At 45.9% G+C, this 13,379-nt stretch overlaps 1 protein-coding gene and 1 long non-coding RNA gene across 3 annotated transcripts in view; one reads left to right on the top strand and one right to left on the bottom strand.

The window, feature by feature from the left end:
• Rhoj (ras homolog family member J) overlaps positions 1 to 12,918 on the bottom strand; it is an 82,483-nt gene extending 69,565 nt beyond the window's left edge. Inside the window, exon 1 of one of the 2 annotated variants that reach the window (XM_087552750.1) lies at positions 12,350 to 12,918. In XM_087552750.1, coding sequence (XP_087408876.1) covers positions 12,350 to 12,527 — 178 coding nt within the window. In that variant the 5' untranslated portion in view covers positions 12,528 to 12,918. 2 annotated transcript variants of the gene reach the window in all.
• LOC148005318 (uncharacterized) lies at positions 1,339 to 5,977 on the top strand. Its single transcript, XR_015623126.1, has 3 exons — positions 1,339 to 1,787; positions 2,402 to 2,657; positions 3,180 to 5,977. It is a non-coding gene; the product is annotated as an uncharacterized LOC148005318 (long non-coding RNA).
• Positions 12,919 to 13,379: the final 461 nt, after the last annotated feature.

Here is a 13,379-nt window from a genome sequence, read left to right as displayed (position 1 = left end):
TGTCCCAGTCATCAAGTACAGGAAGAACTGTTAGGCTGAGGGTGGTAATGAGGTGTTTCTCAACTGTCATTGACCTCCAGAGAGGAAATAACTCTGATCTGCAGCCTGATGTGGCTTATCAAAAAGAAGGAGTCTGGTGTCAGCACTCCGAAGGGACAGACAGTAGAATAATGGTGTGGGGCTCCTGAAGCAAAGGTCCAGCATGACACCCGGCAAGCTAGCACCCACTTTCTTTAGAAGAGTCAAACATGTTTACCCTTGTAAATTCTTAAGCCTCTTATTTACCAATTTGAACTGTTGCAAATATCACATGGAATTCATTTTGTTGGAGCAAAGAAGCATTTAGGATTCTTAAAGTGAGCAGATCCAATATGAGCAGAGGGAGAGAGCATGAGGAGAGAGGGCAGCCTCTTTTCTCTTCCCAACTCTTGCTTTGACAAGTGCAGATTGATTGCCCCGTGGTTTGAGTAGATGAGAGGCCCTGGCTCCATCTCCTGCCTTGCAAGCACAGAGGCTGGAAACTGTTACACTTTTACCAAATGAGGAGCTGCATTTTCTAAGCCTGGCTCAGAGTTCTCAGGAGGCTTACCCATGCTGCAGCTTAAGGAGAAAATTGCTTCTTATGTTTCTTCTTAATTAGCCTCGTGGTTTGAAAAAGTTATACGCCACATTGTTTAACAAGCCCAGTTGCCTTTCCACCCACCCTTTTAGGATATAGTATCAGAAGAACAGAGGTGAAAACCGAGCCTTCACACAGCCTGGAAAGCCATCTCATGCCTAGGTAAAGCATTCAGAACTCCCAAGTTTGAAGTCTGACCGGAACAAACCATTTTCTATCCCCTCGCGCCCCTGTCCCTGGAAAACTTTTTTTTTTTTAAAAGCTATTCTTTTTGTGTTCAGGATAGTTAGGGTATATCTTCTCAGGGTGTGGAGTGATAGGATAAGGTCAATATAGAAGACTATTTTGATTGATCACACAGGGTGGTACATCGAGTGAAGTGCATGGGTTAGGATGTCACTCACTAAGATTCACCTTCATTCCCAGGCTCTGGGAATATAAGAACAAACAGAGCAGAAAGAAGCCAGCCTCCTGTAGGTCTGTCTTCTACAACAAGAGGCTGGTGATAGAAAAGAGGAAAAAATGATATAAAAATCCAGGGGTAGACAAACGGGTTAATACAACCAATCGGGGTGCTGTGCCTTGTTGAGAACGTAGAGATCCGAATCCTAATTCTGCCATTCCCTAGCCACATGATGTGGGACGAATGATTTCTCTTTGAGCCTCAGTTTTCTTGCCCACAAACTAAGGACCCCTACTGCCTAAGCTATAACCTTCAGACATGACAGCAAAGGCAATGCCGGGCTTGACCCCAGGAAATACTCTGCAATTTAATATTGCCAAATTGTTATTTCATTCCTGAACTGTGGCCGTAAGTGTCTGTGTCTGTTTCATCCATGGAGTCTTCTGCTCGGGTCAGGACCGTGTTCTCTAGCCATAAGATTGTCCTTTGAGGATTGAGTCACTTGTGGAGGATTGAGCAGGGGTTAGGCTGATTGCCTCAGTAGGATTGTCTGTCAACTGGGCTGTCCTGATAAGGACAGGGAGTTCCAGTAAGAGAACTCCTGCCCCTCCCACAATTTACACACGTTCTCTTTCCAATTCTGTCTTTTTCAGAGGACATCTGGACTCAGAGAAATAGTTCCGGAGGAGGTTTTCCACCCTGCTATCCCCCAAATGTTAGGTCAAAGCATGAAGCAAAACAGCGGGGTTTGCAGCTGGGAAACAGGTGTTTGCTCTTTCACAATCACAGGGCTGCATGGATGGGGAACAACAAGAATCCTTTCCAAGATGGAGCTGCATCCGAACCACCCCCAGACCCGGGCACTTTCCCTTACTTCTTCCCATGGGAGTTGTTTAACTCCCCTCAGCGACCCCCAAAGGCCTCAGAGTCCCCCTACTTATTTGGTCTATGGGGAGCAGCCTCAGGGAAAAGAATACATGGTTGGGCAGTTTGTAGATTGCGCCCAAGCGCCAGGTTTCCCAGCAGCTGGCACATGGCTATGCTCCAGTTGTTTGAGTTCTGACCCCTACCAGTCTCTGCTCCCACTCTCAGAGCCACTCTCTACCTCGATTCACAAGGCATTTCCCAGAATTTCTGTGATCGTCCCCGCCCCCTGCCCCTCAAGGTCTCTGTTTGTCTCAACCTTGGATACAATTCTCTTTCTTGAGGTCACAATTTCAGAGTTTTCTAGCTGTTCCCAAGAAGCTCTAAAGGCCCCCTATCCTTCACACAATCTGATAGAAACTCCCAGGTCAGGACATTGTATGTGTATTTACTTGTAAATTGCTTTATTGACTGATGGTTGATTATAAAATTGTTACTTCTGACTTGAATTGTAGGCATCTTCATTGGTATAAAGAAAGGTTTACTGAACTTGAGGAATTGCGTAAGCTTGAGGAACAAGGACATGCCTGCTGCTGAAGGACATGCCTGGCGTGCAAGCATGAGGACTGAGTTCGGATGCCCGGAACCACGGGCACGGTGGCACATGTCTGTAACTTTTAGCCCTGGGAGGGCCAGAGACAGGCAGAGATCCCTGGAGCCAGTCTAGCCCATTGATGAGCTGCAGTTTCTATGAGAAACTCTTAACATAAGGTAAAAAGTGACTGGGGAAGACATCTATATCAACCTTTGGCCTTTTTATACATGGGAACACATGCACATACACACACACACACACACACACTCACACACACACTCACTCACTCACACACTCACATACGCATTCATACACATACATACACTTGCACACACACTCATACACACACTCACTTATACACACACACACACACTCACACAGAGAGAGAGAGAGAGAGAGAGAGAGAGGAGACCTTAATTTTTTTTTAAAATAGAAATTTAGAGAAACATGTTAATGACCTTAAAGAGGTAAAAAGATTCGTAGGATGCCTCTGCCCCATGCGGTCAAGTCTGATGGCCTGGGTCTGATCCCTGGGATCCTCAGGTGGAAGGAGAGAACTGACTCCCAAAAGTTGTCTTCTCACCTGCACATGAACACTCTGCCCCATGTGGGCCTCAATGAATAGGTATATTAAAAAAAATCTGAGCAGCAGATGTTCATGGAACTTTTACTAAATCAGATTTTTCTCTAAACCATAGATAAAATCCCATGTCACCTCCTGGCTAAGCTACATTCCATGGCCCCAGAAGCTATTGCTCATCTGAAAGCAAGAGAAGCACACGAATGAAGCATACTTAATGGGTATGTCTAGTGAAGACACTTAATGGGTATGTCTAGTGAAGACACTTTGGTCCTGGCATGAGGACTGGCTCAGGAACTTACCAGAAGCCTTGGTATTTAACATGTTCGTTCTTAGAATAAAAGCAACGGAGCATTCCAGGTACACAGTCAAGAAGTCAGCTGAGAAATGTTGCACGCTGCCCCTCCCAACCCCATACAAGAAAGTTATATCTTACAAGGTTAAGTTTAGATGTGGGCCGTGATGAACCATGAAGAAGAACGTTTAGGCAAGCCCAGGTCAGGGAAGTTAAGAATGATAGTCGCTGGTTCTCTTAGCCATTCCTATGAGGGTCCTCCCAAGAACCTTCCTCACAGCTGATGCCGGAAATTCTTTATGCTTTTTACTAGGCTCCATTATTCTATTACTGTCTCCCACCTCCTCTGTCTGAAAAGGGGTTTGAATATTTTGGACACTCTAGTTCTGTTCCACCATGGCATATAGATTAGAGAACTGGATATTACTGTTCTATGAAGAATCACGTTTAAGTCGAGGGCTATGGATTACCTTGAGGCTGGACCCTGGCATAGTGGTGTACCACAGGGCAGGCCATTTGGAGAAAAGGTTAAGTTTGCTTTACGTATGAGGAAATGTGTGTAAAAATATTCGGTGGCTGGAGAGAAGCAGAGGATGCTCATTTCTTTGTTCTGGGCACATAGGTGGGGCTTTTCTTAGCCTCCCTTAGACTGAGGGGCAGTACGTGACTAATTATCTTCCATGAAGAATGACAGGAAATGATGTCTGTCACTTCTGGGGTGTGTCTCTAAACATTTAGGCTGCTCCATACTCTTCCTTATTGAGTTGGTTGATGTCAATGATTATGGGATCCTAGAGGACACAGAATAGAAGATTATGGGACACACCAGGTCACAGAATAGAAGCATCTTGAGTCCTTAAGTAATCACATTGAAGAAAGCATCTCTATTGACTTGAACATTGGACCAGGAACATAAGAGTGTCAAGGGACAGATACCCTGCAGCATGTCAACACTGGTGTCTGTTTGTTATGGCAGGTTAGCGTATCACACTTTAACAGTGGCTTTTGGTTAGTATCACAAACCTACTCGTTGATTAATAAACTGCTCACTGTTCCTTGGTCTTCCCTTACTCCCTTATATGCAACTTTAACCTTAGAAAAATATTTAAATTTTATTATAAGCAAAACAGAGGAAATGATAGTATCTCATGGGATGACTATGAAGTGGCAATGAATTAATGTCTGAAGATACTTTGAATATGCCTGGATCACAGCACTGGCCATTTTAGAATATGGCTCTTATTGTGTGGCCATATATCCATCCCAGCGTTCTCTCAGATTACTGTGAGTGCTGCCACTCTCCTGAGGAGACATAAATGACATTGACCGTGTGACTGAGAATGAATGCCATGACTGCATGGTGAACCAGGACCAAGCCTAAGTGACCACACATGAACCGCATCCTTGTCTTTTGTCAAGTCTGGGTGCAGATAAGAAGTTGGTGGACTTCAGAGTAGGAGGATCCTCCGTGACTTGGAGTTGGACCATATTGAATCAATGGTGGGATCTACCCTGACTGTGTTATTCTTAGAGAAGTGTTTGGTCTCTGCTAAGAGGTATCATGGATGTGAATGTGGGAAAGTAAATCTGTAGGCCAGGTGAGAGTCTGTCTCTTTGCAGAGAGATTCGGAGCTCCACAATCTGGGACTTGTGCTCAAGACTGACACACAAGCCAGGCTCTCTGAATTTTGCTCCCATCCTCCTGAAGGATTTTACGTTTGCTTCCCACCTTCACTATGCCTTTGTGGAAGAAGGTGCACACTCAGAAACGTCAGGGGCATCAATGGCTGGACCCACCAGCCATTGCTATAGGCCCCTCAAGAAGGAGGAGAGATGAATGAATGAATGATGCTGTAGAAGCTACCACGGAGACTTTACCTGGAACTCAGCTTCCGTGGACAGTGGTGTGATCAGATTTGTGGGACATTTCCTGACTTGCACAGTAAGGGGAGCCTGGTTGTGTAGAACCAGAGCCAGCTGATAGGAAACCTGTCCACCTAGGCCTGGTTTGGCTGCTGTCCTTGGAGGGTTGCTGGCAAAGGCTGGTATGTAGGGCCATCATGGATGACAGATGAAGTTTCTGACCCCAGAGTAGGTGGTTTTAATGTTACCCTGGCCACAAATTCAAGTTTCTCTTTTTATTTCATTTATTATTTTTTTCTAGCTTGTTCCTAAGAAGAATAGTTCACAAGTTGCTGGCTTGGCAACACAGTTTGGTTTTCCGAGTGTAACGTACATTCCAGCTACCTCTGAGAGAGCTGGCTGCCTGTCTCTGTGTGGACTGAGGGAAGATATGCACAGGTGATTTCTGTCATTGAACCTTAGGTATGGTAGCCCAGAGTTCAGAAGAAAGCATCACATGTGTATCACATGTGACAGATGTGTATCACATTCTTGACACAGGGCTATTGGGAATGGAGTTTTGGATTTCTGAAGGCTGGTCATTGTATTAGGAGGGACCAGATGACCAATTTATCCAATTCTCCCATTCTTGTCTTTTCTGTCATAATTACCACATATACTTCTATCTGAGACTTAGAACCTGGTGGTTTATAGGAGCAGTGGCACAAGTGCTTGCTGTGTCTTGCCCTTCTTCCTGTGACACAAAAATAAAAAAATTGAAAAAAAAAATCCAGCCACTCTCCGATCTCTGCTCTCTTCCCTGGTCTGTTGGAAAGCCTGCATGGCTTTGTACTGTCCCCAGAGTGGCTTACCAGCCCTTGATGGTCTGCCCATAACCCAGCGAACAGGAAGTAGTCATTTGTTTGGACCAGCCTTCCTAGCTGGGTTATAAGGCTCCTGAAACCATGTCCAGCTGGGTTTGTACCCCATGAGCAAGGCTTAGCTGGATGCTGGAGAAGTTGGTGCACTTCTGTCGAATGACCTGGGCTCGCCTCTGCAGCTTGAGGCTGCTGTGAGCAGTTTCAATCCTAGGTGGGGTTTTTCTGGCAGTGGAGAACTGGTGAGAAGACCCATGTACCCATGACTTAATAAGAGGAGTGTCCAAAGGAACCAGTAAGCCATTTGGGGTGAAATCAAAGACGTATTTGATTTTTGCACTGTTGGTTGGCACAGGGATTTCTAACGCCATCGGGGCGACAGGAGCGTGTTTTGGTATCCACAGTGACCTCTTCCTTCTTTACCTGCTGATGAAGGGACTTGTGTCAGGTCCCCTAGAGAGCTGTAGGAGGGGGCTGGTCACTAGAAGAACTAACAACAGGATAGAAGGGCTGTGCTGAAGCGAGGAGATAATATTCTTTCATATAATTAATTTAATCTGTTTATAAAAAAAAGTTCCCAGATTTATTTCATAACCTCGTGAAAGTTGCTCTAGGTTTGTTTTCTGTCCACGAAACGAGCCCATTCTTTCTTTAGCGAATCTATTAAATGAATTTTATAAAGAGTGAAAGGGATATTCCAGAATAGGTTTTCGTACAGGGCAGAACTATGTTACAAGTCTATGTTTTATTTTCATACTGTCTGGAGCAAACTTAGTGATAGGCAAGTGCTCCTACCATGGCACGCTCTCTCCAGGCCCTGTGTAAACTCTCTGTAGGCCTAACACTCTGCGTTTACTCAGTTTATTGTTTCTCTCTCCTCTGTGGGTTTGCTCTCACTTCCACACACTGTTCCAGCTGTTATGGGTGCCTCTGAGTCCACCTTGGGCCAACTGCTATTCAGTGTGGTGGAAAAAAGTTAGAACCAGACTCCAGTTCTCTGTGAAAACAACTTCCTTTTATATCTCATGCGGCTGACAGAGCAACTGGATTTTCCTCTTTTCCATGAATTGTGTTAACTTCCTGCACAGGCAGCCTGGGTGTGCAAACACTGGCTTAAAGTGGCTTCCCAAATAGAATGACTTCTGATGACGGAGTCCTAGCTGGGATGAGTGTTAGGGAGAGAGAGCCTGCGGACGGGATGCATTTCAGTACAGAGTGTGATGCAAACAGTGAAGTGGAGGTCTGTGGAGACGTGCTTCAACTGGAGATGGCTTAGTTTACACGGACAGGTACCTCGGTTTAGAAGCCACATACACTGCCTAACAGCGTACAGTCCAACCAAACTGAGATGGAAGTTTTATTCTGATGCCCTATGAAAGGTTAATGGACATTTTATCAGTAAGGAGTTGGTCATTGAGAAGATACGTTCTTGTTGTGTGCTCAACTCAACAGCCCAGAGGCTGCTAGGGGATTTTAAAGAACCCTGGGAGGGCCCTAAGAAGCAGTGCCAACAGAACCTCATAACAAACACCATCTACTCTTTCTTCCTTTATCCTGATGCTCCTGCTCTGAAGCCCTAACCCTCAGTGGAACTTGGGTTAATTTTGAACATGCTCTGTTTATACGAAGTACAACTATTTGAGTAGGTTACACCAAATGCAGTCTAGCTTTGAGTGTAACGCAGACGGAGGGAATCAGGTGACATTCTACACTGTAGAGGGACACTATTCGATAGTTGTCACAATGTCCACTGAGGTCAAGACAATTATTACTGTGTTCTAACTACAGTAGAAGAAATGATTGGATAGAATATAAAACAAAAACAAAAAAAACCTTACAAGATGGACTATACCTAGCCAATAGTTTCATATGTTCATTCTTAAAGAAACATATCAGAGCGGCACTGTCAAAGTTTTATTTTTATTTTTCTGATGATTGGGATCAAGTACAAGATCTGGTACTAAGTCTTGAGCCTGTGTGGCGAGGCTTCCACTATAGAACTGTGCCTGTGGCAATATTCACCAAAGCTTTAATGGACTAGAGATGACTCGAATGCTGGAGAGAACAAGATGGCGAGTGCTTAGAATCAGTTTACTCAGTGAGTATCTACTGAGAGTCTAGTATGTTCCCAGCTCTGCCTTGAGAAGCTGAAGGTAGCAAATAAACACACAATGTCATGCGAACATGCAATGTCATTTAAACACACACACAATGTCATGTAAACACACAATGTCATGTAAACACACAATGTCATGTAGTGTTAAATATGGCCAAGAAAGGATAGCAGAATAAGAGTTCAGACTCTGTCTCTGTCTCTGTCTCCGTCTCTGTCTCTCTCTCGTGTGTGTGTTTGTGTGTGTGTGTGTGTGTGTGTGTGTGTGTGTGTGTGTGTGTGTTTAATTTGGAAGCATACAGGCACAGACACATGGATTAAATTATGTGGCCCATTAATACTATGTCAGATCTGGGCAGGGAGTGTCAGGCCAGAGTAAGAGTGAATGCCAAGTATTTAAGGAGTCTTCCATGAGAACTAGCAAGATGGCTATTGAGGTTAGAGTAGAAATACCAAGGACAGTGTTAGAGGATGAGAGGAGAGAAAACAGAGACAAAACCATGGAGCACCTTGTGTACTGTGGCAAAGGAGACGTGTGTGTTTGGAAGGACAGGGTTGGGGAGCTGGGACTGTGGATGGTTCTGTGCCAGCTGGGGAGAGACTCACAGGGGGCAGGTTTAGAAGCGGGGAGTTGGGAGGCCACCGTGCTAGTGTGGATGAGAGAAGATGGTGGTGTGGATAGGGTCACGACCATTGTGAATGCTGAGCTCATGTGTATGAACAAGGGATAGTAACTGATGGTTTGAATGGAGAGGGAGGAGGAGGGATCAAAGCGAGCATGGGGTCATTGGGGACCCTGGTGTTTATTCTCAGTCACTTGACAGAAGAAGCCAGCCGTGATCTTACATGGAGAAGCAGGGAGGTGGAAGAGCAGATGGGACACTTGAAGAAGCATTGGCTGGAGACCCTATTAGATACATAAATGGATGTGTGCAGTTATATAGATGAGCATTCTGAGACTGTGAGGGCCGGATATAACTATGAAATTGGCAGTATATCAATGGTATCTTAAGCTGCGAAGGTAGATATTAACACCCAGGTTCCAAGGCTCACTAGAGAATCGAACCAAGGGACCAACCCCTGAACTGTTTCCACTCCATCCCTGGGAGACAGGGGAGGCACAGAGGAGACGGAGAGCATTACCAGGGTGTGGAACAGTAAAGGGAGGGAGTGTTCCAGAAACTAAGCTAAGGATGCGCTTTAAGGAGAGTCACGAACCATCAAAGTGTCTCTGGGGCAAGATGCCAGTGAGATGTGGCAAGAGATGGCCTTCCTTTAAGGAGTCTCAGCACAAAGAGGGGTTGGGGTGGGAGTAAAGAAGCCCATAAACCAAGGCAGGATGGAGCAAGCTGTGCCTAGAGATGTAAACACATTTCTGGAGATGACGACACAGATCAAGGACCCTCCTCAGAAAGTTCAGGAACACTGATAGAGTTGGTATACCGGTCTACTTTTGGATTCTGGTAGTTTGGAAGGATAGGTAAATTAGGAGAAATACAACTTCAACTTTTCTTTTTTACAGTTTTTCCCCTGCCATTACATATATACATATATATATATACATACATATATACATATATATATATTTTACCTCTTAAATTAACATCCCGTTACTATTGTAGCCGGGCCATCGGTTCTCAGCTCCATGATGGCTATTTTTCATAAGGACAATAATAATTAATTCTATCCTGCCCTGTATTTTCATGACAGGATACTCCCCGCACTCCCCAGTTGTAGTTCTTCTCTTTTAGTAAGAGTTTAATTTGATTTAATCACTGCGTGCAATTCTATAGACCTTGATGTAATGTGTTCCCACATCTGACATTGCGTGTCAGGCTCTAAGAACTTTACACATATGAATTCATTTCACTTTTAAAAACAATTCCAATTTCTTTACTTTTCTTGCTTTTACCTTTCAGAACTGAGGCGCGGCGAGGTTGAGTAACTTTCTCAAGGCCACAGAGTAAATGACAGAGACCGATTATGTGGAATGGCTGTACTCAGTCCTACTCCGTCACATACTCTCTTGGGATGGACCGTCATTAGTGAACCCTCTTCAGGACATAGGCTGCCTTTGATTTCAACTTCGCTTTTCAAAAGACGCGGCAGCTGTGCTTCCTGTGGTTATAGCAGAGTGGGTCAGTAGGACCCAGGGAAGGAAAAACTGGGTCCAGATGTGAAAGGGGGCGTTTGGTTATTTTAGAGTTGCTCTGCTCCCCGATGGCCGCCCACGGGCTGATGCTTGGCCAGTGCGGGTATGAGCAGGGCGGAGTCCTTGGGATGGAAACCAGCATTTCATGAGTCTCCAGTGCGAATGTGGCTCATGCCTTCCTCCTTTACCCCACGGATAACGCATGAGATAGCATGTATGAAAGACATACACAGAATAAACGGAAGTCACCATGTTCAGGAGTGTCTACTGTGTTGGAGGAACTGCTTGCTCTGTGTTTCGGGGCTGTGATTTCTTGGAAGCCAAAATAATACAGTTTAGTTCCTGAGAGACTCAAGTATTAAGCCTTCTTTGAGAGGTTCTGGTGCTCAAACACCAGCCTGTGTGCACATGATTGGGACATAAAGTAGCTCACTGCCAGCAAAGTGCTGCTGGTTTGACCTCTAATTTTTTTTCCATCATAGGCTAACTTTATTTCCAAAGATGGTTTTGTCTTTCTTCCCAACACCACTGCAATCGGCTCACGAAAGGATGGGTATCTGGAGACATAATTTCCCAGGCATTAAAAGCCTTTCCTTTCAGTGGGTTTTCAGTTCTGTCTTGAAAGTTCCTGAAATAAAGTACTTGCCACGTTCCTGTCTAGCATGAAGAAGACACAGGAGAGATAACCTCTGCTGTGGTGTTTTCAGGACCGGAATTAGAGTCCCTTTCTCCAAGCTCGGGGTCCTACACTTTATGAAAACTTCCTCTCTCAAGATAAACCTGTTTTTGTCTACGTTCCGTTCTCATTAAAAACTCACTATATTTTCAGAAAAGTTCAAGTTTTCAAATTTGTTGGTAATTTCTACAAACAGAAAGAACCTACTAAGGAAAGGACCCATTTCCCAGCCATGAATCCCTCCCCTGCCAGCTGTATATCACGGCTGCAAATATGTCCACTTAAAAGGAAGGGAAGATGGAGGCGGCGGGTAGCACTCTGGAGTCTGACAATCGCTGCTTCCTATGGAGGGAGGATTTCACATGGCCATAGAGCAGAGCTTCAGTCTAGCTTCCTGTGAGCCTCTTCCTTTAGGCTGGTCCTGATCTCAAGCCAAGGTGGAGAGAGGGATTTTCCTCTCACCAGAACCCAGATCTCTGATAATTCACTGGCAATCAAAGTGTTCAAAAATGTTATGAAACTGAGGCCACAGTGAGCTCAAGGCACCGCATCACTTCACACAGGGGAAGCTAGTGGGTCACAGCTAAGGCAGGACGCTGACTGACACCTCCCCAAACGTTCAAACACTCAAATACTAAAAGTCCCACGGGAGAATTAAGTTGTGTACAGTATCGGGGCGATCATGGTTTAAAATAGTAGATATTTCAAGTTGTCCTTTCAGGACATACTTGAAAACGATTTAATTGCATTTGAATTTTTTACTTTTAAAAACATAGTAGTCTTTTACTGAATTTCCCCCTCAGTATTTAAAAGCTTGGGACACTTTTCTTCTTATCTACCATCCCAGACGAGTGAAAGTACAAAAATTAAGCCCCAAGTAATCCAGACAAAAAGAAGATTTTGTTGGCTGGTTTTATTAGGCTCTTGGACATGACTACCATGTAGGAGCAGAAAAAGTTTAGAGAGTCGAACACTTTTCATGTGACTAGTGGTGCTTTAAAAAATGGATTGTTTTGCGATTACACTACTTCAAAAAAAATGATCACCGTGAAAAGTTGAGGAAAGTTTAGGCAAAAATATTGAGAGAAGTTTCTGGCCCTGAAGTTTGGAAGGTATTTTCCCAGAATTACACGTTTGCTTCAAGAGGGGAAGCATGTAAATTGATGGACTGGATCTCCGCAGGAGATCTCCACACCACTCTTCACTGAGTAACCTGGTACCTGCCAGGCCCACATCAGTCTCTGATGTGGCTAAAGCCAGGTCCCTCTGAACTCAAGCTTCCCTGGAGCCCTGCCGCTCAGCCAGATGGAGTTGGTCCCCACACTTTCCTACCTGCGTAGTGGTCAAACACAGTGGGCACGTATTCCTCCGGGAAGGCGTCGTTGGCGTAGCTCATCAGCAGGCAAGTCTTCCCCACCGCGCCGTCCCCGACCACCACGCACTTCAGGATCCTGTTTTCATCGCGCCCACCGCAGCCGCAGCTGCTGTCAGTCCCCTCTCTGCAGCTCATGTTGGTGGCTCCCGCAGCAGCTGCTGGGGCTTCTGTAGTGCATGGAGCGGTGGCACGGGCCCGGGGCTGGAGCTCAGGCGGCCTGACTGTGGCTGGCCCGGCTCTCCCAGGCACAGCCCAGACACACGCGAGCCCCGCCGCTCACCATGCTGCAGAAGAAAGGCAACGCACTCTTGGGAGGAGGGATGAAAAGGGTCCGTTCCTTTCTCCCAATCCCAACGGAGAAGAGGAGTTGGAGTAGAGCTGGAGTTGAGGAACTCTCGTTTCCACAGACTTCCTGGCAGTCTAGAAATCTCAGCAGTCCGTGAGAGCGCACTCTACCCTCCCCATCCCCAGCCTGGCTGATGACACGGTGGGATTTGGATAACTCCTGCCCGGTTTTCCACCACACAGCTAATATGGAGGAGAGAAGGGCTTTTAAATGGAGCCCCCCCCCCCCCCCTCGCTTCCTCCGGCTTGCCGAGTGTCAGGAAATCGTGGGTTTCCTGCTGCACTCCATATTAGGATCAGTGGGCCGGGGAAGGCGGCAACAATGGGGCTCTGTGCGTGTGTTTGGACTTCTGGGGAACCAGGCCAGGACACGGAGAGGGAAAACACTAGGGGTCCTGCAGCCAGCTTAAGCTGTCAGACTTCCTGCTTTATCCCCTGCTAGCCAGGCTGCTGGCTTGTGGCTGGGAAGAAGCCAAAGAAGAAAGGATGGGACCCGGGGAGTACTGTCTGCCGCGGAAACCCGGGAGGGGACCGAGTTGAGAGCTGGAGGGAGTTGAGAGAACCACATAGGGATTGCAGGCTAACATATGACGTCATCCCTCCCTCCCTGGCTCACCAGTTCAAAGCAAGTTGAAAACCCAC

The sequence above is a fragment of the Rattus norvegicus genome, chromosome 6, assembly GCF_021556685.1.
Source record: "Rattus norvegicus strain SHRSP/BbbUtx chromosome 6, alternate assembly SHRSP_T2T, whole genome shotgun sequence".
In the NCBI taxonomy this organism is placed as follows: Eukaryota; Metazoa; Chordata; class Mammalia; order Rodentia; family Muridae; genus Rattus; species Rattus norvegicus.
Note: the sequence above shows the minus strand (reverse complement) of the source record. Positions and strands in the feature narration are given on the sequence as shown.